The sequence below is a fragment of the Anopheles merus genome, chromosome 2L (genome assembly GCF_017562075.2).
Source record: "Anopheles merus strain MAF chromosome 2L, AmerM5.1, whole genome shotgun sequence".
In the NCBI taxonomy this organism is placed as follows: Eukaryota; Metazoa; Arthropoda; class Insecta; order Diptera; family Culicidae; genus Anopheles; species Anopheles merus.
In genome coordinates, this window is record NC_054083.1 from 50,744,360 (window position 1) to 50,770,611 (window position 26,252).

Sequence of the window (26,252 nt, forward strand, 5' to 3'; positions counted from 1 at the left end):
TTACGCTGATGCTTTGGACTGCGACGTTCCCCTTCGCCATCGCTGTCCCCGAGCGTAACGCACGCGGTCGCCGACGATGACACCGCCGTCGATTTGCGCTGTCGGCCACTGCTAGAGCCACCGCTACAGGATGCACCATTGCCGCCGCTACTACCGCTACTAATGACGCTCATGTGTTGCTGCTGAGGTTGTCCGTACTGCTGGTACGACGACGGTTGTGGTTGTGGTTGCTGCTGATGGGCACCGGATCCACCACTGAGCTGGTTCGATGCGGACGAATTGTGCGCAACGTTTGAAGAGGACGAGGACGTCTTAATACCCCCACTGCAACCGTTTCCGCCGCTTCCTCCCCCTCCTCCGCGGCACGAGGACGACGATTGATGTGTGCCACGCGTACACGCCTGACCCGAGGCCGCGTTGTGCGAGGAGCCCTTCGAGGACGAGCTCGTGCTGTGTTTCACCTCCGGCGACTCATCCTCACTGTCCGAGATCGTAATCACAGCCGTCGGCGACGGTGTATCGTGAATTGTGATCGTCTGCTGCTTGCTGCTGCCACCGTAGCTTCCGCTGCCACCGTGCCCGTGGTGACTGCTGCCATGATGACCCGCACCACCACCACCGCCATGATGAGCGTGGCCGTGTCCGTGATGGATGTGTCCACTGCTGCCGTGGTGATGGTGGCCGCTGCCACTATGGTGGATATTTCCATTGCCTCCCATCACTACGGACGAACCACCAGCACCGCCGCTTCCACTGCCACCGTACGACGAGGTGGAAGATGACGAGTGATGCAAATTGCCTGCACCGCCACCACTGATCGGACCGGACGAATCCACCGGCTGATAGTGCTGTTGCTGATGGTGATGGCTGTGGTGACCACCGCTGCCACTGCTACCACTCGCCAGCTGCGGCTGCTGCTGCGAATGATGATGGTGGTGATGGTGCTGCGGGGCCGGGACCTGAGCCTGTGCCTGGGCTTGTTGTACCGGTGGTGCCTGCATCTGCTGGCTGCCACTAGTGCTCGGGACCTGGGATTGTTGCTGCTGTTGCTGCTGCTGCTGCTGCTGATAGAACGCGGACGTCGACGAGGACGAGGATGAGGCGACCGCACTGCTGCTTCCGGCTGTCGCACCACTGCCCGTACCATTGTCGTGGTACTGCGGGCACATGTGGCTCCGGTTGTACCGCTGGTGGGGCGGAGTATTCTCCTTGACACGCTTTTTGACCGGCGACAATTGGTTGTTTTCCTTCTTGTCGTGCCGGGAAACGCTGGAATATTTACGAACACTAAACAATATTACAAACCACGCTCTCGGAACAAAAGACCCACTAAAAGATCCCACACAAGCCCTATCGGGGCCCGGGGCAGATACTTACACCAGATGATGTACGGGCGACTCCTTCTTCGGCTCGTGATGGCTCGTTTGGATGTTGAGGTGCGGGTTCGGGTAGATTCCTTCCAGCTTCAGGAACGGTGCCGAATCGACAATGAGCGAATGGGCCGGCCCGGGCTGCTGCGACCAGGACGGTACGATGGCGACCTGCCGGCCCGACTGCGGCCACGCCACGTTCGGCTGGACCGCGTTCGTGAGCAGCATCCGCTGGCCGGAGGACGGTTCCACCATCGACACGGGGACGGGCACGTTCACGTACTGCTGCGGCGGCACCTGCAACGGGGGCTGCATCGACGTACCACCGACGACCACGTGCTTCGTGGGGCTCGGCATTGTCTGATAGCCGGGCGGGCACAGTATACTCGACACGAGCTGGTGCTGGAACGCATCCGGCCGGGCATTGCTGTACTGGCGGCCCACGTTACGCCCGCCGTAGATCTGGTACAGATGGTTGTCGTAGGTCGGGGCGCGCTCGCGCACAATCCGCTGCACCTGGTTGTTGAACGTGATCGTCATGTTTTCGGTCGTGTTCGGCACAAAGTTGGTCACCAGCGTGGCCGTCGTTGGTTGCACACTCAGGTTATAACTAGAATGGTTAAAAAAGGAAACGTTTACATACGCTTGCCAATACAACCCAACCTTTTTGCACAATTACTCACGTGTGAATCATCGAGTCCGTACGGCGACAAACCTCCATCATCTGTACCGACGCCTTCACGTTGTTACAGTGCGCATAGTCCACCAGGTGGGCCAGCGTCGCGAACGAGTGGTTCAGAGCCTCGCCCGGCGTAATGCGCCGCTCCTGATCGATCGTTAGCATGCGCTTCAGCAGATCGATAAACTCGCGCCGGTCCGTCTTCTCCGCCAGCAGCTGTCCACCCTCGATGTCGGTCGGCACGTTCACCTGCCCGATATCGTCCAGACAGTTGAAGATGTACTTGCGTGCCTCCTTGCTCTTGTTGTTCGTCTCCGCCTCGTGCTCCTCGGGCGTTTTCAACCGCCAGAACGGGTACGTCGAGTCGACATCGCGGTAGAAGAACTTTGCCGTCTTGCTGGCACTGTTCAGCATGTGCTCAGTCGGTAGACCCTGTGTCTGCGATATGTACCTGTGGAATGTGAACATGTACAATGATTACTTCTGCCGCCTTTCCTTCCCCCTCTTTCCATACGTACCGGATTTGATCATACTCAGACGATCCGGGATACAAGGGCCAACCCAGGAACAGTTCCGCCACCACACAGCCGAGCGACCACATGTCGATCGCCTCGCAGAACGGCAGCCCGAGGATAATTTCCGGTGCACGGTAGTAGCGCGACTGCAGGTACGTATTGCACACCGTTTTGCTGACGTGCGACGCCGATCCGAAATCGATCACCTTCACGCTGTTGACGAAACGAACAAAAACACAGAATCAATCGATAAGTATTTCCACACGGCTGCTTCCAGTTCCAGTTCCACTTACCGGTAAGGTTGTCGGTTAGGATCGACCAGCATGATGTTTTCGGGCTTCAAGTCCGCGTGGATCAGGCCCAACTGCTTCAGCTTCAACAGGGCAGTCAAAACCTAGAGTGCGTCGAGTAGAAGAGAAAAACATGAACTTTATTAGACGAAACGTATACCACAAAACCTCCATATGCTTCCACAAAATGAAACAAAACCCCGCCCTAGGTTCGACTAAATGTACAGTGCCATGCCAAAAACCTTTACCAGACGCACTCCACATCAAGCTCCAACTTTATGAGAGTTTTACATTTTACAACCCCGCTTTTATTAGCCCATCCCGTCCCGAACAAAACATAAAGCACAGCATCGCACAAAACAATGATCTCGAACAAAACACACCCATTCGAACGCGCCCGGAACCTTGGAACCAACGCCAGCAGACGCCAAAGGGTCTGCCGATTGGTCTAGCTTGCCCGGAGCCAAGCGCGTCTTCTTCCCTTGCTAATCGCGTAAGACCCCGCTCTCTCTCTCTCTCTCTCTCTCTCTCGGAACCCATCAAAAAGTTGCAAACTTTCCACATCCACTATGCTTGCATCTCTCGTGTGTGCGTTTGCATCGCATCTGCGTTGTGCAGGGCGCGCTTGCTAGACAAACCGAAGGGTAACAACTGCTGCTAAGTACATTATGACTTAGCGACCGGGCAAAAGTGCGAAGAGTGCGTTCGCCAAACGCACCGAGACACGCTCATGGGTGGGACTTTTATCGACGGCGAGAGGTGGAAGCATAAAGCAGTCCACGGTAAGTGAGAGATAGTGCGGGCGCAGTACACGGGCGACACGGTACGCCCCTAAAAGCATTATTGGCAAACCATCAAACCCGACCCGACCGCTCGTTGCAAATGCAAACGATCGGAAAAGTTCCCGGCCCAGGCCAGCCGGGATTAGATTAAGTATTCATGTTCCAAAAACTATGAAACCCCTTTACCCGTCTCTATCGCTCGTTGTTCCCACCACACTGCCATTCATGCACCAAACGGGGGGGCACACACCGATACGCATCGCCGATGAACACACACACCACCACCACCACCAACCATTCAGAAGCCATTCAGAGGCGTAATGAGAGCGCGGCAACGGCGCACAGAAAACAAAAGTTTCGTCGACTAATTTATGCAATTTACGGTATTCAAATGATACCGTACGTTCCCTCCCCACCCCGATATGCCGACCCAAAAGCGCCCGAGGCCCGAGTACGATCTCACTTTTTCCATTTTGAAACACGTCAGCGCCTCCATCAATTGCTGGCTGTTCGTTGGACTCGGTGGTTGCAGCAGCAGCATCATTAACACCGTTGTGTGTAGTCGTCGTCGCTGTCGTCTTCGGCGGATAAAGTTATCATTGCCATCAAACGAATATGGTCCTCCCGCGGTCTAATGTTAGTCAAATGACGCACAACAAGGGGCTCGATGTCCTCCCTCTGTCCGTGTGTGTGTGTGTGTTCTAAATTATTTACTCCCTTCGGTCTGGCGACGACACGGGACGGACGACCGTTTCGTACAGAACATCCCTCACCCCCCAAATCGGATACATTTCACCTCCGAATACACTAAATCAAGCCATCAAATGGATTTAACATGGCCCAAAAAGAGTAAAAAAACACAAACCTTTATGAAAGCCTTCTCCCTTTCGCTCTTCGCTTCACAGGGAGAGTTCGTTACAAACCTCAATTCAATTGCAGCCACCTAACTGTAACACACTCGTGCAATTACGCCATAAATTCAATTAATCGTGTGTGTGGTGGTGGTGCGGTGCGGTTGGATGCATATGATTTAAATAAAAATAACTGCTGCTGTTGGACAATAAGCTCTGCACAATCTGGTTGCTGCTGTGTAACATACACACGCATCGCTCGAACCAACGCACAATTAAGTCGGGCTTGAAACACAGATTTAGTTGCACATCGCGACCACAGAGAGAGAGTGTGTGTGTGTTAAGCCCAGCATAAATTTGCCGCCAACCAACAGCGCTTTCTATTGACTGTGCTACGCAAATGCAACGGCTGCACGCAAAGGTGCTGATCGCTGATGATAAAGCAAAGTTTTGTTTTATAATTTCAAACAATCAGTGAAACGTCCCTCGGTCTAATGTGCATATAATGAAAGCTAAAAACCTTTCACAGCATTCCAACCCTTGGGCCATCCAGGTGCAAGCTACAATGTATCGCTGGTAGCAGCCGCCTTATGTCACAACGTACGCGGCGCACGTGTTCCCTCTGTATTCCGCATGTCGATATCATCGCACCAACGCAGACACCACACGGCCCAAAAGCTAATGTCGCCGTACATGGCGAAGAGTCGGATTGGTAACGCGACGTCTCTGGCCTCTTTTAACGCGTCCCAAACAAGATGAATGGCGACCGTCCTGTGTGTGTGTTTGTGTATCGAGAATCTCGTTATACCATGTAAGGAAGCTGAATCGCGGCTGTGTCTCCGTATTAACGATGACACAACAACTCGCATCGAAGCAACTTGTCACATTCAAGTCACCCGATGAGGGATTTTGCACCGAAATTCGGTAACAGCGCACCAAATGTGGCGACTCACTTGCAGGGAGTTACTCCTTGGGTTCGCAGAAAATTGCGGCAGAGGCGCATCTACACGGTCAGCATTAAAAGCAAACTGTAATGATAATTGCATGCTGGCTGCCCGGGAACACCGGGATAAGAGAACCAGTGGGTGTGTAGGACGCTGAAATTGATGATGATTGCGCTTATCTATCATGTGAGGTGAATGATGAGAATCCCTCCTTCCCTTAGATAGTCTCCATCGGTCTTTCTGCGCGTTGCCGACGCACAGGAGAGGTCGAGACTTCAAAGTAGATGCATTTCCAGGCGCCAGGGGGTTCTCCAGGGCGGTAGTTGTAGCAGATGGTTCTCGATACTGTCCCACTATAAAGCCACTGCTAACGGCAAATCGATGTCAATTAAATCGAGAAGCCCTGGACATCACCGCATGGGTAATTTCTCGGCAACTTCCAAAGGGTCCTCCTTTCTCTCTCTCTCTCTCTCGGTGCCTGCTCCAGAGCTGTCATAATCTGTGGGCAACATTGATGTGTACCAGCTGTCACTGAAACCTGTCTCCTGCTACCCGTGTATCGATTGATTTGTATTCATCATTCCATCTCCGATGGACTGATTCCAGCAGCCGAGCATCGCACACATAAAAACGCACCGATCGGCCCGGTTGGTTACCGGTGGTGGTAGTAGTAGCAGGCTCCCGAAATCCCGTTAGCAATCCGCAATCGGGGTAGTACCCTCCATCATCAGGCGGGGTTTTATTGGGTCACCCAGACGATCCTCCAGACACGACCAGCGCCAGCATCTGCACAAAATGAAAGCTGAAACGCAACACCAGCTCAGGCCCTCCATTCGAGAGACACACACACACACCATAATCAAATGCTATTGCCATGAGTTAAGATCTTGCGGTTCGCGGTCACCCTTTTTTGTGAGGTCGGTACACAACTCGTGACCACAGGCGGTGGTGTAAAAAGAGGTCTACAGCAGAAGCAAAAGCCCCCAAACCAAACGTCCCAGAGGACAACCTCCACATCCACCAAATGACACACCGAGGTGAAGAGGACGACGACGACGACGAACACACAGATTATTTCTTCCTCCGCAGCTCGCCACTCAGACAACGAGCCCGCATGCAAATTTCTCCGCCTTAAGGGAAAGAAAGAAGATGAACTTCGAAGAATTGGTGGTTGTTCTTTCTCACCCATCGCCAAGATTTGCCCCCTGGTTGGAACGGTTGGGAGAAGGAGGATCATAAAGAAAACGATCTTGTGTGCGACGGAATCGAGCAGGCAAATGCGAACTTAAATTGACGGTGACGGTTGAATGGAAATTGGGCGAAAACGGCATGTCCTACATATTCGTCGTGATCCCATCCGTGCTGGGTCGTCAGATGGTTTTTTTCTTAAAGAAAATCAAGCAACCTCTTCCTCTACTTCTTTAACTCCGCCAGTCTTCAGATGGTGAAATGAACACCAATCGGCAACGACTTGATCGACAGCAGCAAACCAAGCGATCACTCTTTCATGCAGCGCAATCTCGTGAAGCCACACACTATCAGAATGCATAAGGGCATCTCTCCAACTCCATTATCATGCACTCCCTTCTTTCCTTTATTACGCACATTAAAAACATACTATAAAGCCACATCAGTGCATTGAAAAAAACCCCCAGGCATTGATAATCACTCTCCCCCGTTCTTCAAGCGCTAGCTGCGATGTGTGAGTTGAATCGAAAATGCTGATCACTCTCCCGGGGTGTCTCCGGTCGGTTCATGTCGAAACATGCAACAACAAGCAAGCCATCGCTAGTCAACCCATATACACTGCTGTGGGGCTGTTTCTTCAGCGCAAAACAAATCTCTGATCGTAATCGCGAAGCAATCGGACGAAAGGGAAGTCACAATAACTAAACGAATGGGGGAACAAAATACCCCACGGGGGGAGAGAAAAAAAACCCTCACACTGTCCCCGCTCAGGCGCAGGGTAAACCAGATACGTCCTAAAAATTAATGTACACTCGCCAAACAGGTTCAGCACACACGCCTGTGGTGTTCGTGCGAGTCAACAAAACACACATTCGACCATCCCAATCAGTACGGGTTGATTTGGGAAGTTTTGTTTTTATTTACGGCTGTGCACAACCGAGCAGGGAGAGCAAACAAATGCACACACCAAGCCGCACTGTCCAGGCCAGGCCAGGCACGTAGCAAACGAACCTCGGAGCCGGACAAACAAACGATCTTCTCCCTTGCCATCATACTTCATTTGTTCGATGCATTTCTCCCGCTGACATCAGCAAATTGTGGTCGAATTGATGCAAACCTGCTCTCTTGGGTTTTGAAATGTTGACCATTTCTTCTAAAAAAACCCAATTTCCCTTGTGCCATTTATTATCCTCATCCTTTTCCGCCCTTTTCGGTGACCGAGAGGACTAGACCAACAAATGAACCTCATTAGGCGACATCATTGCCAAAAAAAAGGCATGCTTTTTCAACGCCACAGGAAGAAGAGCAGCGCGCCCGTTCTTTTTTTGTGCCTTTAGCCTTATCTTTACGATCCGGATGAGCACATTTAGGGGTTTAGAGAAGAAAGCAAATCCTGCGGAATGAAGATGAGTTAGGTTCGATACATGGATTAATTAATACCGGGCAGGAAATTGAATTCAAGAGTGGGGAGCCTGCGGGTATTATTGGGTTCAAACAGCGAGATGAGGAATACATTAAAAACTCTGAGGGTCTAGTAACCACAACAATCTTCACATTTCGACTCTGTAGAAGATAACAGCAAACAAAAAACCATTCCATATCACCCACAAGCGCTGCAAAACCACAGACCAAACTGTGCTCTTGATGAAGATTACATTGTGGCTTTCCTTCGCTTCGACGCCCAGGAAATGGTGTGTTCCATAAAGCACGTAAATCACCGCCTTTTACGACCGTCAGACCCGCATACGACTTCCGTTCGTTCGAAGTCACCAAGGATCTATCAGATCTTTCCAGAGAGCTTACCTGTTGCAGTATGGGCCTGATGTACTTCAGCGGAAGCGGCGAGAATTTGTTCTGCTTCAGAAAGTCGTACAGGTTCTGCTCGAGCATCTCGAACACCAGACAGGTGTGGTTCTTGTGCTGGAAGCACTCGAACGCCCGCACGAAGTTGAACTCGTCCGCATTCTCCTGGCTGAGCCGGCTGAGGATCGACACCTCGATCTGGCCCTGCCGCGCGTAGGACGGATGGTTCTTCAGGATCTTGATCGCGACGATGTCGCTCGTGCCCTTCTTCCAGCATTTTACCACCTGCCCGAATGTGCCGCGGCCAAGAAATTCTAGGACCTGTGTTGTGGAGAAATAAAGAGAAGTGAAAGAAATGATTAATTCATGCGCGTTGTTTCGTTGTCTTGGCGAGAAAGTTACGCTAATAGGTTGCGATTTAATACAACGCTACGAACTGATCGAACCAAACGGCCCAAAGAAGGACATGGACCTCGAATAACCGCGTAAACGATGATGACGCGGGCACATATGTGTCTGTGCGTTTGGAACGGGTCACTGCGATATTAAGAGTTCATGCCAAAAACAGAAACACACCCGGCTCCTCTTTGTTTGCCTGCTCTCCATCACCACAGAACGAAGTCACTCAAGACACAAGTGGCGGTCACGCCTCTTGCACAGAAGCGATTTTTTGTGCATCCTTTTTCCCTCCTCCTTCAGCTTCCTCCCCACGCATCACTCCAGCCAGACACAGGAGCTGGAAGGCCATTAATTTTCCCGATTTTGCCTAAACTGGCCAACTGCAAAGCGCAACCGGTTCTGCTGCCGCTGTTCTGTGCAATAATTCGCTCACGCCGCGTACGCGTATGATCGCCCCTGGGCACCGGGGAGCAGGAAAATGCTATAAAAATTCGCCTCAGCACCCTTTCGCAGGCAGTCAGCAGTGTCGGCCGATGAAATTGTGAAAGTAGCGCGAATAATCGAAAAAACAAAATCAAATCGACCCGCGGACGCAAAATATGAAAGAGCCAAAAAAAAAGAAAAACACCCGGTCGCGAACACCGGGCCACCAGCAACAAGAGCACACCGAAATGGTAAAACACGTTTCGTGTTTGGTGTCCGCTCAAAGGGTCCAGGTGTGTGTGTGTGTGTGTGTGCCTGCTGAGTACGCGGTCACGAATAAAGCGAAGGTAAAAGGTTCTTGTTTTTTTTTCGGGCAAAAATATAACCCCCGAAATGCTCGCTCCACCTATCCTCCTCTCCACAGTTTGTCGTTTGGTAGGCGCAACGCGAGGAGAGATTGTTTTTGAGGTCAGGCTTAATGACTGAGGGGAGTGTGGGTCTGTTTTTTTTTTCGTTGTTGTTGTCGATACTGTTGTTTTGAACACGGTTTCCTTAATTTTTCCGGCAGCGTGTTTTTGCTTGTTTTTGTCCTGCGCGAAACATAACCACTATAAGGTGGTGTAAAAAGGAAAGGCTCAAGAACACGGCCCAAAACGGCCCCAACCCAACGCTCCACAAGGGTTCAAGAAACCTGTCCAGTTGTGAGCGTTCGATAATGGGAATCAGTAGAACCTAACTGGTTCCGGCCGTTCCACAGACGGGACAGCAGCGACGGCGACGACGACAAAGCCGATTAATTCATTTCTATTTGTTTTCCTTGCTTTTTGCATGCCACTCTTCCCCCAGGGCAAGAAGCAAGAACCAAAGGTAGAGAGCGGTGGTAGCTGCCTTTCCTCCCAAATTGGAAAACTGCTGCTGCTGTTGTGCTGTGGACGTTGCACCTTGCTCTTAATTATGAGCTTTTTTATGAAAGTACACAACAACACACCGTGGGGGCATGGTCGCTGCAACAATAAATTCCAGTTACTCTTGGTAAGCATATTTACACCAAAAACCGTTTGCCTTCGGGCCATTTTTGTGCAATAGCTCGCTCATTTTTACCTCTCTTTTGCAAGCCACCTTCTTTTAACCTGAACATCATAAACATCTGATAACCATCTTGCGGGAAACCCACCCCGTGTGCTTTACGGGACACTATTTGTTGCAACGCGCGCACCGAGTTCCACACAAACCCCGAGAGAGAAGAGAGTGTGAAATCCTTCGCACCGAATTGTCCCATAATTCAAAAGACCGGGGGCCTACCTAATGCTCTGTTTTGCCTAATGTCTTATGCGAATGCGCAACAGAGAACAGGGTGGCTGCTGTGCTGTCTGTGAAGCAAATGAGTTTGCAGCTGCAGTTGGCTGCCACTTTTCGCAACGTTTTGTAAGATCTTGATACATTCGCGGATGAATTTCTAAAGCTCACACTGATGTAAGTTTTGAAGCGTTCCAGAATTTGGGCTAGAATTGAATGCTAATTTGTGTGTACATTTATGCGCCACCGCAGCTTGCCCCCAAAACAGTTTCTCAATCCAAAAAAGCAAAACAACAGATAATAGCACCCTGAACAAAATATCACAGCAACGTGTGTCGACATACAGACGCCTAGGCACAACCAAAAGCACTTCAGTGTTTCGGGGTGCCACACCAGACCAGACACAGGTTGCACCAGCAAAATGGTTCGCCATCGTTTCGCCATTTCCCACAATGCCATCTACCAGAGAGCACCACACTGCCCAAATGCACCCAGCCACAGACAATTATCTGGCAGCGTTTTACAGCCCGTTCCCTCCATTTTCTCTTGTACCTGTGAGTCGAACACGGAGACACTCTCTTTTTCACAATTGAACAAAAAACAAAATCGAAACGGCAGCAGCAGCAGTTCGATTGGCCATCAGTAGCAACCTCTAAGCATAGCACCCGTCTGCTGCAAAAAAAAAAAAAAAACATCGATGACTCTCCCCGGTTGGCCAGCCAGCCCAGTGTAGGTGGGTAAGATTTTGATTGGTTTGACCAATCTCACATGATGTTTGCAACAATGGAGAGCACAGAGCGGGACCGGGTTGGTCTGTTGTTTGCGCGTTCGCCATCGTTTGTTGACGCAACCAGCCACCCAGGGTATACACGATTGCAACCCCTGAAAGGGGGTGGTGCTGGTGGTGGTTATTGCAATTAATGGGGTTTTTGAACTCGTCATGAACTGAGGGAGTTGCTGGGGTGGAATCTTTCGAAATGTCAGACGAGGAAAAAATGATTAGGAAAATTTTGCACCCAAAACTGGAAAGTGAGTCGTGACAAGGGGGAACTACTTAGTAGAGCCAGCTCTGGATTGGAAACATTGAATTCGTAATACGAGTTCTGAGGATCCCTAAATGTGTTTCCAGAATGAAACAAAACTGTGTACCTCAACTCCAAATTTTCAATCCAATAGCTTGATTAGCATCTCGATGTACTACACTTTTGTAGACGTAATTCCCAACAAATTCCAATAAGCATTATTTACTACTACCTAACCTTCATTCTGGTTTCATCAAGATCGAAGAATGAAACATGAACTCCAACTCCACGGTTTTTATGATCCTTACTCCGGAGCACGAGACCCCGCAGCACCCGAGATTTCTATTTCAGCTTGATTGACTGCACCTCTCCACAAACGTTCGTTTTGTCGGAGGCACATAATCTCCGCTACAACAACTACTTTGTTGCTTATTGCTCCATCAGCCGCCGCTCCGGGTTGCTACACCACAAACAGTGGTTTGGCTTTTGCCCGTGGCAATCACAGCCTGTACCCAATTATTGCCAAATTTATCAGCTCCCCTCGCCTTCAGAACCGCACACACACCAACATCTACTCTCTCCTCTATCACACTCGTAATGCGAGGTCTCACACTCCATCTATCACAGAGCACAAACGCTCACGGGCAACTTCGAAAACCGTCCGAGCACGGGTAGAAGCAGCCCCCCCCCCCCCCCCGCTCGTGTTGTAGAAAAGAAAAAGCCAAATAGCAACACATGCGAGATTTGACGGGCACAACAATAAGACGAGTTTAGTGGGTGGATTGCGGCCGCCACAGGCGATATTGGTTAGGTTAGGTAGTGAACGATAAGATAGCGAGCGCGCGGTTTTGGCGAGTGTTTTTTGAAGATATTTTGCATTGTTGTATCGGGGTACAAAAGGATACAAACGGGAGGGTCTCTCGTAACGGTCACACACACTCTCGTCCCTGCCTAATCCCGCTTTTCGCCCTTATTGTCGTTTGAAGTTATCGGACGTCCCGATCAAAGTAACCTCGGTCGACCTGGCCCGCGTCCGCCGAGACACGCCGAGATCTCCAGCACACCATGGCAAAAAAAAACTCCCGACCCGCCTCACGCTAATCCCCTAGCTCCATTCCACCGCCGTATGTCAATGCGTCAAAGTTGAGGCTGTCAATTTGCTCCAACAGTCCGTAGAAAAGCGTGATGCACATAACAACAACGACGTCCCTCCCGCTATTGGATGGTGTGTGTGTGCGCGGGACTTACGTAGATTATAGGAGAAAGTTTCGAACATATCGGCAAGCATATGCGCCGCCAACAACGACGTACAGCAGCTACTTCTCTGCTCCTCCTCCTCCTCCTCCTCCTCCTCCTCCTCCTCCTCCTCCTCCTCCTCCTCTTTCTCCCTTTCACCATATAAACTGCGAAAACACAGAGAGGTCGCGCCGGTCCACCGTGCGCACGCCACCGTACACAGATAATGAGTGGCGGCGGGTCCACCAGACACACTCCAACTCACACACTTGGGCCGGCGGGGCGCGATATTCATGGCACATCATCCAACCGACCACGCGAGAGACTCCGATAGCCGGCCGTGTTTGGTGGAGGAGAGAGAGAGTGTGTGCTATGGAGGGAGGCACAACTATTTGTTTGCGTTTCATCACACAACGCGCACAGTGTGGCGGCGGTACACAGTCCTTCAGTAGTCCTCCCCCCACTGGCGAGGAGGTCGTGAAGTCGATGGATGTTTTTAATGAGCTCTCCTGCATCAACAGCAGTAGTGCCGCACATAAGACAATGGAGGACGACGATTGTTCAGTAAAAACCACCGACAAACTATGCCCGCATCATTCATATCGCAGCATGACGGCGGGGCAAAACGACGACCAGGCGAAGAAGAACTGCGTGCGGAAGAAGCATGACCACCTCTTTGCATATACATCGGGGCGGACGGGCGGGCGGACAATTTTGAAAACAAGAGAAATCGCCGTCGATCACAATTTGCCATCTGAAAATTGTTCGCTCGCTCAGGCAACATCTACAACACACTACCACGGTGGTTATTGTGAAAAACGCGACATCTGTGGAGGGGATTTTTGAAGTTGCGACGATTATTATAGTTGTTTTGGTGGAGGGTCGTATACTGTCTGCACCTGCACTGAAATTTGATGAGCACCAGTCGATGTCTCATGACGTGTCTATATTTACCTTTTCCCATCACACATACACCTGGACAAGGGTTAACCATTTGTGTTCCCTAAAAATGCAACGTACACACCCTAATGAAGGCAAACACACATACACATTGAATTGTAAATTTAGAAACTTCTCCTGATGACTTGCCCATCATTTAGACTCCAAGTATTGAAGTTCCTGAATTTCATAACCTCGCTCTATTTCTGATTACGGAATCTTTCTATCAACACTTTTCAATCCTCGTCTGGCTTCGTGTTCTATCAACCTTCTCGTGAAGATGTATGCTTGGATGAAAATCGCTCACCACAGACACCGGATAGAGCACAGACCGAGAGATTGGATATCTTCGCCACTTAAATCAGAAAAATCTGATGAAGATGTTGCGTAGGTTTGATACAGGCGTTGGGACACGGAGAGAGAAGGAGAAAGAACCAACAGGACGGACAGGAAGATGAAGCTCCAGGGCATACCCCAATGTTTATTTCCAAGGTTTCCACTTACCAAACCGGGCTGAGACAAACTCACTAACCGACGACACTGATGACCACAGAAGCATATCTGAAGTATCACACTGGCCCGCAACCACAATGCCCCAACCTTTCCTTGTTGACTTCGAAGTGTATGATGCCAATCTGACAATGGCCATATTGAAGAAGCATATCGACTCTTAGCTCCTACATCCCTTTTCCACGATCGCCCCCATTGGACGAGACCAATGTCCTCCTCGACCACCGAGACATCATCGTAGTCGGATTTCTTATGCAAAGGTATCGGTATCGCTTTCTTATTTGCAAAACCCCCGGAGCCGGACACATTCTAGTTTTCTACTGCGTGCCCCGGGACCGGAAAAACGAAAGAGCGAAACAGAAAGGAAAATGCATATCCAGTTTCGCGTCCAGCATTTTCCTAAAGACAAACCCTCTTGCCAGCGAACCCCGAGAGCCTTTACCGTCACGGCCGAGACGACGACGCTAAATCCTACAGATTATGGGGCAGACGACTGCTTTGGGGACTCGACTGCTGCTCCGAGGGGAAAGGTTGAGCCGTTTAGTCCCGGTAGCCTCGTCGCTTCGTCATTTTATGTCTGGCAAATTTAACACGATGGGGAGAATGAGAAGAAAGGAAAGGCGTTAGGGATTTCTTTGCCGTGTCGAGCAACACTTAACTCTTGCCGGGCCGGCGGCGGCGGCCCAAGAACACAACCCGAAAACAGTAGCAACCCCCAGCCAGCAGTTCTCTATTATCGGACCCTCAACAATCTATATTGCCGACGCTCAAGGTGGCTCTTTAGTATGTCTGGAGGACACTTTCGATTACCAAATCCGGCCCCAAAAGTTTGCCGACTCGGCGACAAATCATTGAGTGGCTGAATTAGCAAAAAAACGGCCGTCTTGCGTTACTCGAATGGGGAAAAAAGGAAAAGTTCGCCCAAACGCATATATCTTGATAATGAAACTTGCTTGTGCTGCCTTTATTTACACAACCCAGTCAGTCATCTGCATAGTGTGTGCAAGGGATCCTCCTACCAATATGTTAGAGGGTTTATGAATGCGCAGCCACCGTTTTATGAGTGAAATGCGTACAACATTTGGTAGCTGATTGAGAGACCGGAGCCAATTTCCTCGGAGGGCTACGTTCTGTGAGTGTGTGTATCCGGTGTACGTTACTGTTTCTTTGCACTCTGCAAAGTGCCAGACAACATGGCTTCTAACATTAAACACACACACATATACGAAGACACAGACACACTCACAAGGTCGAACGCAGTGCAACATAAAACGCGCGCCCGCTCTAATACACTTGGCATCATTATAAAAGGCACAACACTGCGCGACCAAGTGTGCTACACACCCTTTCCTCCAGGGACAGTGTCGTCGTCGTCGTTGGTCACCCTTTGCTTCTCTCTAACCACTATTAAATGATGACAACGACAGCAACGATTGCATCCGGAGCCTTCTGTCCTTCTCGGTCCTTCGTCCCCTTCGCCCCAATATGCTCCCCAACGCCAACAAAACGAGCTGCTGCTGCCCTTCGGTTTATTCTACAGCCATTTCTCGGATAACAACGGAATGGGAGGCGTGTGGTCCTACACTCCACGCGAAGCAAGAGCAAGGGCAATGAACGTTGCAATTTGCGTCAGCCAGCGGTTTTTCTCTTTCTTTTATCATAATGGTTGTTTGTTTTTGTATTATTGATATTGCAGCAGGCTCTTGGCCATGGCGCTGCTCCCTTTTTGGGGAAGAGCTTTTGGCCTGAGAGGTCGTCGAGGCGTTTTTTGAGGAATACAGGAAGAAGAGAAGCCCACCACACATGAACGGACACACCAAAAGGTGCAAGAGCATTTACCGTTCGCAGCGCCAGCGACAGTTATTATACAGATCTGTGTGCTTGTTGTGGCAACGCAAGAGCGGCGACGAGCTTCCCTGAGGTTGGTTTTTGCGCCCTCTGGTTTTAACTGCAACCAGTGCTGCTTTCCGTTATCTTTGCTAGTGCCCGGGCGCCACATTGCCCTCTTCTGTCGGGGGTTTTTATCGACAAAGCGGACTGCCGGCACAATCACGCTTGCTCGCTAAACTAGCAGCCGAGACCTGTCTTAAGGTGTGTGTGTGTTACTGCTTCAAGCACAGGAAAAACCATTCCCCAGATTAATTAAACAATCGCCACCGACACGACTTGCTTCGGGTATTTTGTTCTTCCTATCCCGCACCCCCCATCCAAGGTTCACGCGTGGGGCAGGTGCTGGTAGAGCATTAAGTTCTTTCACCGTTTGTGCATAAATAACAGAGAAAAAAAAAACAAGTAACGAGCTGTTTCACCCACCAACAGCACGAGTGGAAAAGTGACCCTCACGCCTCGTGGGGGACGACGACGCAGCACTACAAACAGACACAAGCACACAACCACGTACGTTGTCTAATTTTAGAAAGCCGCACCAAAAATCGACCTCACACAAAACCAGTGAGTCTCCAATAACCCTTGGCCGCACACACACACAGAAACTGGCTTCAGTGCAAATGATGTGAAGTTTGTGGTTTTTGGAGTTTGGAGCAGAAAGTAAAAGAGTACGTCCTTGTTATGTTGGTGAATTCCAAAACCCAAATGCCGTTTCGCTAAAGGACCTGTTTGAAACAGCAACTCTAAGGAACGTCACAAACGCAGAGCGCATAAAACGCGAAGTACACCTCTTGGAAGGACACACACAACGCCCAAAGGTCCATTTGGCTCGCTTACCCCAGCGCGTGCCGCGCCGTTAATTCGACCGACACACGCGCAACCACACCCCGGCGAAAAAGCCTTCCGAAAAAGGCATTCACAAAACGTCCACACAGCGTGTCCTCCGCGGCGACGGACGGCGCAAGGACAAAACTTCCCGCTACCACTCTTCCCCCACCTCAGAAAGACGCTGTCGATTTCTCTAACCTGCCAACGACACAAACACGTACGTACTGGACTCACGGGCGAAGACGGACACAACGCGTTTAATGGCCGTCAGTCATTCGTGGCCCGGGCACTGATTTACGACTCCGACGACAACGAGGACGAGTGGCTTCTTGTCTTGTTCAACTAGCTGCAAGCAATGGACGCGCTTTGCAAAAACAATTATCGCGAACACCAAATATTCTGAGGCACTGTGTTGTGTATTTTCGCATTAGCAATAATTTCTTGCCAGATCGTAAGCCAAGAAGCCCAAGAAGACGGCAGAGAGCGTGTGTGAAAAGTAATCCAGCAACAACATCCAAGAAAGAGGGGAGAAAGCTACGGCAAACAAACAGAACAACTTCTCGTCGGTCACAGTAAGCAGCAGCAGCAGCAGCAGCAGAACGAGCAGTGTTTTTGGGGGAGGGAAAAAGCGTAATAATTTGCACAAACATTCATTAACCTACAAAGCGGCACCATAGGCGCGCAAAAAGTTTGGAGCGGAAAAGTTGCTAACGTTCCTGTCAGAACGCGAAACAATAATCACACACAGCCACTGCCACAGCCCGCTTCAGTGTCAGGGCAAAGCAAGGTGTACAGTTAAGCGTGGATGTAGTTGAAGGCAACAACGCTTCTACCGACGACAGCTAATTACCAGCTCAGGTACAATGCTTTTGGGCTTAATTTCGGTCTAGGAACCGTGTATGCGCGTGAAATCTTCTGCGAGGAGCATCTAATTACACTGCCAAACTGTTATAAAACTGTTATACAGTAATTATTCTAGGTCTTGCCCGCAGAAGATCTCTTGGATGGAGGGCTATAGTTCGTTGAAGCCACATTTTTAAGGCAGCATTTTACCATTATGTCCCCCGAACCAGGTCGCGTTTTTTGTAACATTTAAACACTGCAAGCATAAAATACCCCTTTTATTATAGAATCCTTTACACTATTTACACTTACCTCATACTGGGCGGAGAGGGAGTAGAGCACCTCGTGCTGTACCAGCTGGTAGTCACCGTCGGCACCGCTGCTGGAACGCTTGCTGGAGGTCTGCGTGTTGGCATGACCTCCTCCGGTTGCAACCTTTGAATGTGCCGTCTTGGAGCCGTTGGACGGGGCACCCATAGCCCCGGAAGTTGCAACCGTGCCGCTGCTGCCGCTCGGTACGCCGCCGCCGCCGCCGCCACTGGTTGCACCACACTCACCGCAACCACAAACGCCCTCTGCTGCGTAAAGGAAACAAACAGAAGCGGCGTTACATCACCTCATTAGAATTTATAACACAATTCGAATCATGATTAGAGCACGCTTGCACACACACACACAAGGGCGTTCTACGTATGGGAGAGGAGGATGGAGCATTTTATTTTGTATTTCCCCGCACTTACTGCTGATTCTGAGCTTACAGCACCATTATTCAAACGCACAGAAACACAGATATAAAAAAAGGAGCGCGAGAATTAACTATCACATTTCGTTGTTTTTGTTACGTTCCACTTGCTGCTCGATAAGGGGAATGTGTCATTAAAACCCGTTTTACTGGAAACACAATTTTAAACTATGCTGTCATGCAATCCTTTCCCTCCTTTTTCATGTCTGTTTTTTCTGTGTGTTTGTTGTTGTTCTCCTTTCCACGTTAAACCTGTTGTTCCGCTGCTTCGGCGGAGGACAACATTGGGAATTGTTGGTAACCTTTTTCGTACACCAAAACAAGTTCTAGCGGACCTCTCTAGAACCAACCGGTCGAGGTAGTAGGCACACCATTCTCAGGAGGACATGCACCAGATAGTTACTGTTTCTTTTACAAACACTTCTTCAAATAATTGAATTCACCCTACTCCTTAAGAATCAATATACAATAATTTCACTGCTTTTAATCTCCCAGAGGTCGTATTGATTCAATTAAATTACATAAACGCATCCAGCGCAAACCATTCTACTGCCATTCGTGCCTAGAACTGTGCAACGGGTGGAAGTGGGTGAAATATTTATCCCTCCGCAATAGCAGCCAACCAACCACCACCGCCAGCCATAAGTCAAAGCAAATGGTAACAAAGTTGGGTGGAAAAATTGGTTTATTTATAAAATCGAAATCCCGCCTGTGACGCAAATCGGGCCCCATCCCACACACACACGCCGATGATGTTGACAGCAAAACAAAAAAAAAGAGGGAAGCGCGTTTGTGACGCGCCAAAACCAGTCCAAATAGGTGGCAAAGAGAGAAGAAGGCAGCGCTCGCTGTTGATGTTTGTCTTTTAATATACCCTAGGAAAGACGTTCCTAGACCCACATTTGCTTCGCGAATCGTTTTTGAAGGATATCTAACGGGTCGTCGTGTCAAAAGAGCAATGGGAAACGCGGATGCACTCGCAGCAAAGTTCACATGTAAATCTTTCAGTATTATTTCATAAGGAAGAAAGGGAAGAAAAGGAAGCAGCTCCTCGTGTAAACAAAGGGCAATCTACCCGATGATTGTTGTTTGTTGATTTGCATAAGAAATTCATATTACTTGCTGGATGATCGTGGCTACGCTTCTGGCTTTGCCATCTTCAAGCTGATTAAATCCCCCCAGAATATCAATGACTTTAGATTCAGAGCGAAAGAACAGCCTCGCCGACTTCTATCCTTCTATTCTTCGGCACCATCAATCATTGGATTTTCCCCCCAGTTTGGAAGCCCCTTTCGATTGATGACTATCTATTTTTCCCTGGGAAAATCAATCAATCCATGACCGTCAGCGTCTCTCTTGGCGAAGAAAACCGTTCTGACAGTTACATAACGTTCCATAACGAGCCCATATTAGCTCCAGCTGTGAAGCATAATTAGTTGATTTAACTTTGGAAAACTGTTCCTCCCATGGATTATCGTTCGCAATGGAACACAAACAAACCCTACGAGAAAAAAAAACTCCACACATTTTCACATTTTTCCACGCAAACGCGCAAACGGAAAGCTGAGAAAGTGGTCTGCGCGCGCTTGCGATTTTAATGGTGACGCGGAATGCGGTAACAAATTGTAACCAACGCTGGCTCTGTCTATGGCACACGCGTTCACATCTCATGCGGCGGCGCTCGCCACTTTCTACCGATAAAGTGACAAGTAGCAGCAGTTTTGAGTGCGGCGGCGCATTGAAAGCATTAAGCGAGGCGTTGAGGTAGCAGCAGCAGCAGCAGCATAACGCAACTACCGTCTGATTTCTGTTTTGCAGCAAACAAACAATAATAACAACACCAAGCACATCTGGCTCCGGGTGTTTTTTCGCCCCAACCGCGTAACGGTACGGGACGCACAAGGGGAACCAGGTCCCAAAGACATTGCGCCGGTGTCAATCAAAACATAATGCTGTGGGGCGCAGAGACGCCCAGCAGCATAATATCAAGCACAACAGAGAGAGAGAGAGCCTTTTACGGCATGAGACCCTAGCAAAATTGAACTTAAAACTGTGAAGAAATTGCTTACCCAGCAGCAGGGGGAAGGAAGTCGCAAATCGTCACCTGCACAAAAACGACCTGCCGACGGTACATCCGGTGGCGAATGGGCGAAAGAAGACACGGCGGCGGGCGCACGGAGAAGAATGTGTAGGGCTGGCAATTAAAAGGAAATTTCAATCCACACACATCCGGACACACGGGATGTAGCCTTTTCTCTGCGCACAGTTTTCACACTACTGTCTTGTGGCGTTTTAGTGCACCGCACACTGTAAATCTTTACCGAAACCGCATGCTATTCTGACCGGAAAGCAGAACCGGTTCTTGAACGCAGCACGCAAATAAAAATTCGCGACTGTGACTACGGATCACCTCCCTGGGACGACCTTTCTCCGAGCCGAGTTCAGAAAGGGGCAAAATTGTGTGCGATCAGCGAAAAAGTAGGCCAACGCAGAAAAGGCCAACCCCTGCACAGACACACCGGAATCGGAAGGGAGACACCTTCTTCTCACGGGCGCGGATTCAACAGCAGGATAGGATAACAACAGCATCAACCCAACCGAAACCCGTCCAATTTATTTTCTTTTGCTTAATGCCATTTTCCGATTCCGAGTTGCCGTTTTCATTCGGCTCGGTTCTGTGGGCAGCACCCTTTTCGCCCAACAGATTGTAAATACGAACATACGCCATTGACATATAAAAAGAATTATCGTTCGTCTCCTAAATCCCACCGATATACTACAAATATATACATGTGTGTAAAAGCCTTCCAGGGCGCCTGTTGTCGCTTTCGAAATCACCGGCTGTGTGTGTGTGTGTGTCAACGCCGGCTGTCATTTGTTGGTGGACGAACAAAAAAAAAAACCTGTATGCTTATGAAGCATGAATCTTATCACCATCACCACCCTTCGCCACCTTCCACCGCGCAGAGTCAAACACACAGACGTCAGTGAGGACGATGTTGTCGATGCAGAAAAGCCATTCCGATTGTGGAGCCACCCGCCGCCCCTGCCTGCAATGCTCCCCCCCCCCCGCCCACCACAACTCGCACCGTTTTCTAATGACCTCTGGCAATTGCGGCGCAATTTCGACGTTCGGCCATGCGAGCAAAACTATATCGCGTCGCATCATAAACCACATGCACACACACACACGTATACGTAAATGCCACCTCTTACGATGAGCCGCGCGTGTGTGTACCCTCCCCACATACTACGCGGGACGAAACTGCGCCGGTGGGGAAAAGCAAACAGCCAAATAATCATAACCGTTACATGGGGAAAATGGGCTGGATGAGACACAAATACACGACGCACGGACACGCAAAAAAGGGAGGTGATAATAAATCGAATCACGAAGAGGGGCAGGCAACAGCAGTGCAAAAAAATATTCCAAATATCAGCAAAATGTTGTGCCTGCTGCTTCCCCTTGCCCCAAGGGGGCGACGACGACGAGACCCTTCCATCAAACGGTAAGCCAAAGGCGAAAAAAGGCTCGCGCGTTAGGGCGAAATTAAACCGTACGTATCAGCGAGTTTGATTCAACTTACTGGAACAGTTTTTTGTGCAATTATTGCAAGAATATACCAAACAGTGTCTTTTTTGTGGGTTGAGAGGGGCCGTGTGTATTATAGTGAGGCAAAAAGCAGTCTTACACAAAGCCAACATTTCCGTCTTACTTTGTAATAAAATGCGGCCAAAGAATGTAGCATGGCATGGCGTGCAGAGAAGATGGTTCTGTGGTGCCGTCACACGCGGGGGACGTTTAACGACACACCCAGCGGAACTGTTTTATAGTGCGATATTGTTGTGGAAAATCATTAAAATCGTGCTCGTAATTTTCAAGCATCATAAACTCCAACTCAACCCCAAACGGCACCAACGCACACGTGCTGGAAAGCGAAAATTGTCACAAAATCGGTTACAACACGAAATGATCTCCGCCGGTAGTGGGATTTGAGATCAAAATGACTGCAAACGCGGGAAGAGCATTTTAAGTACCGAGCAAGTACAAGGCAAACATGTTACTACGGAACCAAGATGATTCTCTTTTTAGGTCAACAGACTTCAAGGATCTTTTACACCCGTGTGGACGTCATAACTCCAGCTTCTCTTACAATGTACACCACCAGCCGCAGGGTGTATCGTACGCATCTTATAAATAGATACTTTTGCATTATCAAAGCACGAAGATCCATCTCAATTAACGTCTTATCATGACAGGCCACAAGAAAGGACGCCTATTTTTGCATCAAGCCTCATCAAAAGCATAATGGCATCGAAATCGCACGCAAGAAAAAAGCACGTGAGTGTGTGATTGTATCTTCAGCAACTGCAAAAACGATGCCTAGACAACCACCCAGGTTTTGAAGAGAAGCGACCAATGTCCTCTACCCTCTCTTAGACGAAGTATCATCATGCCCTCCCTTTCTGTCCGATACAGAGGGCGGCTTTGACTATCCCAATACCAGCCAGCACAATGTTCCATCGTTGGTGCGCAAAAATAGCGCATTGTTGCGAAGAACTCAGCCGCTCGATCGATTATAGGAGAAATATTGATAAACGATAAGTAAGCGAAGCGAAAGGGACGCGCGCAAAGCGAGGTGTGGAATATGGCACGCCAAAGCTTCCGATCCCTTCCCGACCCTCCACAACACACACACGCACGTATGACTAGAATAGAAAATGCTCCCAAGTTCACCCATTCCACCCCCTACACCAAGGTCATCCCCGCTGAGGCAATGGGAAAAACAACTTTGCAAGGGCCCGGCAAACATTTGCTTCCACCAACAGACGGCCGATGATGATGGAGACGGTGCCCGCTGCTACTTCGACTACTACCCACCCGTGTCTGTTCCAGACAGTCTGCTCGCTGTGTATTAGGGCGCACAATAGCACACATCTATCTTTCCGCCTTTTGCTATTGTTTGCGCAAGATGTCTTCGCCTCTCTCTACGATAAAAGCGCCACCTGAACGAACCATGAGTGTGTGTGCTAGTCCGGGATTTACACGGTGCCGCGCTCAAACATGATTAAGACTTGACGCAGAGAACTGACGCAGAGAGAACCGCGCGCGTTACAAACTTTTTCGTGGAAATGTCAGTTTTCGTTTATTTCCCCCTGTAACTAACAGTTTCCTTCACAACGGAACCAAAGAAAGAGGTGGTATGGAGTGAGGTGGGGGGGGATCATCGTTATTTGATTTGCACGACAAGAAAAGAATAGATTGATGAGGCGAGCGGAAGTTTGGCTTGTGAAATGGGGGAGAAAAGGCGCGAAAGAAAGGAAAAGCTTCCGAAGAAATCCGCAAAGGACAAACACCCCGGGAAAGGGCCGCTTCAGATTGGTAGTCCTCTTTCTCTCTCTCTCTCTCTCTCTCTCTCTCTCTCTCTCTCTCTCTGTGCACAGGCTTTTCCCTCGTTCACTCTTTCCTTCCTCGTTCTTATTACTTTATTCGCTTCAAATGTAATATTTTATCCAAGGTTTACACTACACCGCGCCGACGATGACGTCCGACTGTATAAATACACACACAGCCCAGCCATCGTCTCTCTTGGGGTGAAAATTTGCCAATTCGGGCGTTGCGTGTAACGAACCGATTTAGTAAGACTGCCTTTGGAATGCCACCTCACAAAATCCACACTGTACACAGCACAGCCCAAAACCTGCAGGTGTGGAACCTCCACTTCAACCTCCAGCAGAGCTACACGGCAGCACACCAACACACACACACCGTAATGTTTGGGAAATCATCCACCCAGAAAGGGAGAACGGTTTCCCACTTAGAAATCGCTACATAATGACACTTGGGAATCTAAGAAAAGGTAATTCTTTTGAAACTCAAAACGCGCTAACAAAACGCACCATCCCTTCAATGTGCCCTTGACGGATGGTGGCGTACCTTCTGCTGCTGCTGCCAATATAATGAACCGAGGTTAAAAATAATAACTTCCAACGAATAAAAGCAGACGACACACATGCGTACAGTGCGAAAGAACAGGAGAATGGCGAAAGAATAACACCCAAACCGGAAAAGCATCATTTCTCGGGAAGGGAAAATACCTTTGCTATTTCCGGCAGCGGTTTTTTAAAGGAGAAGCGCGAGGTGAAAGAAAACAAGGCGTAAAGCAATTACGCCGCTGCCCGTGTATGGGTGTGTGTGTATTTTATTAAATTATTTGCACCAAAGTTGAATCGAACACGGTGGAATTGGTGTTCGATAAATCGATTATGTACTTAAGATGCAAGATATATGGTAAGGCGCATGTGTACGCAGCACTTTACATGAGAATTAATCGTTTTAAACCAACAGCACACTTAAACCTTTTCAGTTTTTACGCCTACCCAACCGTATGATCAGGCCTCAGACAGGCGACATTTGGTTTTGGTGCTATTAACGAAGCAAAAGTTTACCGATAATTAATCCGCGTGATATAGGACCGCTGCGCCAACTAAGAATCCAACGACAGAGAGCCCCAAAGGGAGCAGCGGCGACTGACTGGTTTTCCTTCAGATCGGATCTCGTTTTACCAGCATTAGTGCCGTCAGACGAGGGCACCCTTTCGATGATGGAGGCCACCATCCGCCGTCGTGGAATTGGCGCCTCCAGTGCCCCTCCACACTCACCACCTGCAGCTGCGGAAGGTTGTTGTCGGCGAGCGCGCTGTGTGGAAAAGTATTGACATTTGTGCGTGCGCGATACCTGTCAAACGCTATCTGTCAATGTCAAAGGCACGATCGTGATGGGCCATTCAATACATTATTTTAATGATTCTTTGAGCTCAAAAGCACAGAAACCTTTACACACACGAGGCTTTGTAGCACTCCCGGTATAGTGAAATGTAATTTTAATTAAAATAATTCCATCTCATTTTCATACAGCGTACGCTCGCTTGTTGCTCGCTAAATAGCGGTGCAAATGATCAATTCCCCGAACGCTGTAAAGGCTTCGGCGAAATTGGAAGCGATTTTTGGAGCATCAAATACGAAAACACAACGCCACAACAACGCCGATGCGGTGCGGAAAGTTCATTTCCATACGATAGATAATAACTGTGCGTGAGGCATCAAATAGCACACACAAGCATTTCAGCACACATCGTGCGGTAAAGGGAGTGGTGTTTGTGTGTGTGTCTGTGCTTGATAATGTTGTTTTGATGCTTGTGTGAATTATGGAAAATTTGAAATCTGATACATTTTCATTCCACTCCACTCGCGCATCCAATTTCGGAAAGGCTCAAGCATTACCGTACCCAACTGTGAACGCTTCTCACCCGTGGGCTGTACACTGTAGCGCGCCCGCTTGAAATTAAACTATTTCCAAATGCGGCAAACATTTATTAGCACCTTTCGCTTTACCGCCACGGTGGGTTTGGCGAGGATAAATCAACCGTTGAGCCAACGGCAGCTTACACATTCCCACTTTAGTTCCGCTAACTACAATACCGGGCAGCTGCCCAAGATAAAGCCACTGAAGGTTCACCTCCAATCGAAGCTCCCCCTTCCGCAATAGCGTATCGTTTGCGCTCGCGTTACAATTAATCGCGACGGAGTGAATCTGCACAGACACGTGATGTTCATATTTCTTTCTTGCCTGCGATGGGGGGTTCAATTTAAAGGAGCACAAAGAAGAAACATACTAGCCGGTACAGTTACATCTTTGCCTCAC

General features: G+C 49.3%; 1 protein-coding gene across 10 annotated transcripts in view; it reads right to left on the bottom strand.

Annotated features, from left to right (window-relative positions):
• LOC121593586 (homeodomain-interacting protein kinase 2) overlaps positions 1-26,252 on the bottom strand; it is a 71,837-nt gene that overhangs the window by 9,192 nt on the left and 36,393 nt on the right. For 6 of the 10 annotated variants that reach the window (XM_041916081.1, XM_041916086.1, XM_041916084.1 and 3 more), the window contains 7 exons: positions 18,118-18,383; positions 8,423-8,743; positions 2,858-2,958; positions 2,568-2,777; positions 2,054-2,500; positions 1,378-1,980; positions 5-1,287 (listed from right to left, as the gene is read on the bottom strand). In XM_041916081.1, the coding sequence (XP_041772015.1) occupies positions 5-1,287; positions 1,378-1,980; positions 2,054-2,500; positions 2,568-2,777; positions 2,858-2,958; positions 8,423-8,743; positions 18,118-18,282 (3,130 nt within the window). In that variant the 5' untranslated portion in view covers positions 18,283-18,383. Of the gene's footprint in view, positions 1-4; positions 1,288-1,377; positions 1,981-2,053; positions 2,501-2,567; positions 2,778-2,857; positions 2,959-8,422; positions 8,744-18,117; positions 18,384-26,252 lie in introns of those variants that run through there. The other 4 variants (XM_041916087.1, XM_041916082.1, XM_041916089.1 and 1 more) reach the window with 3 other exon arrangements.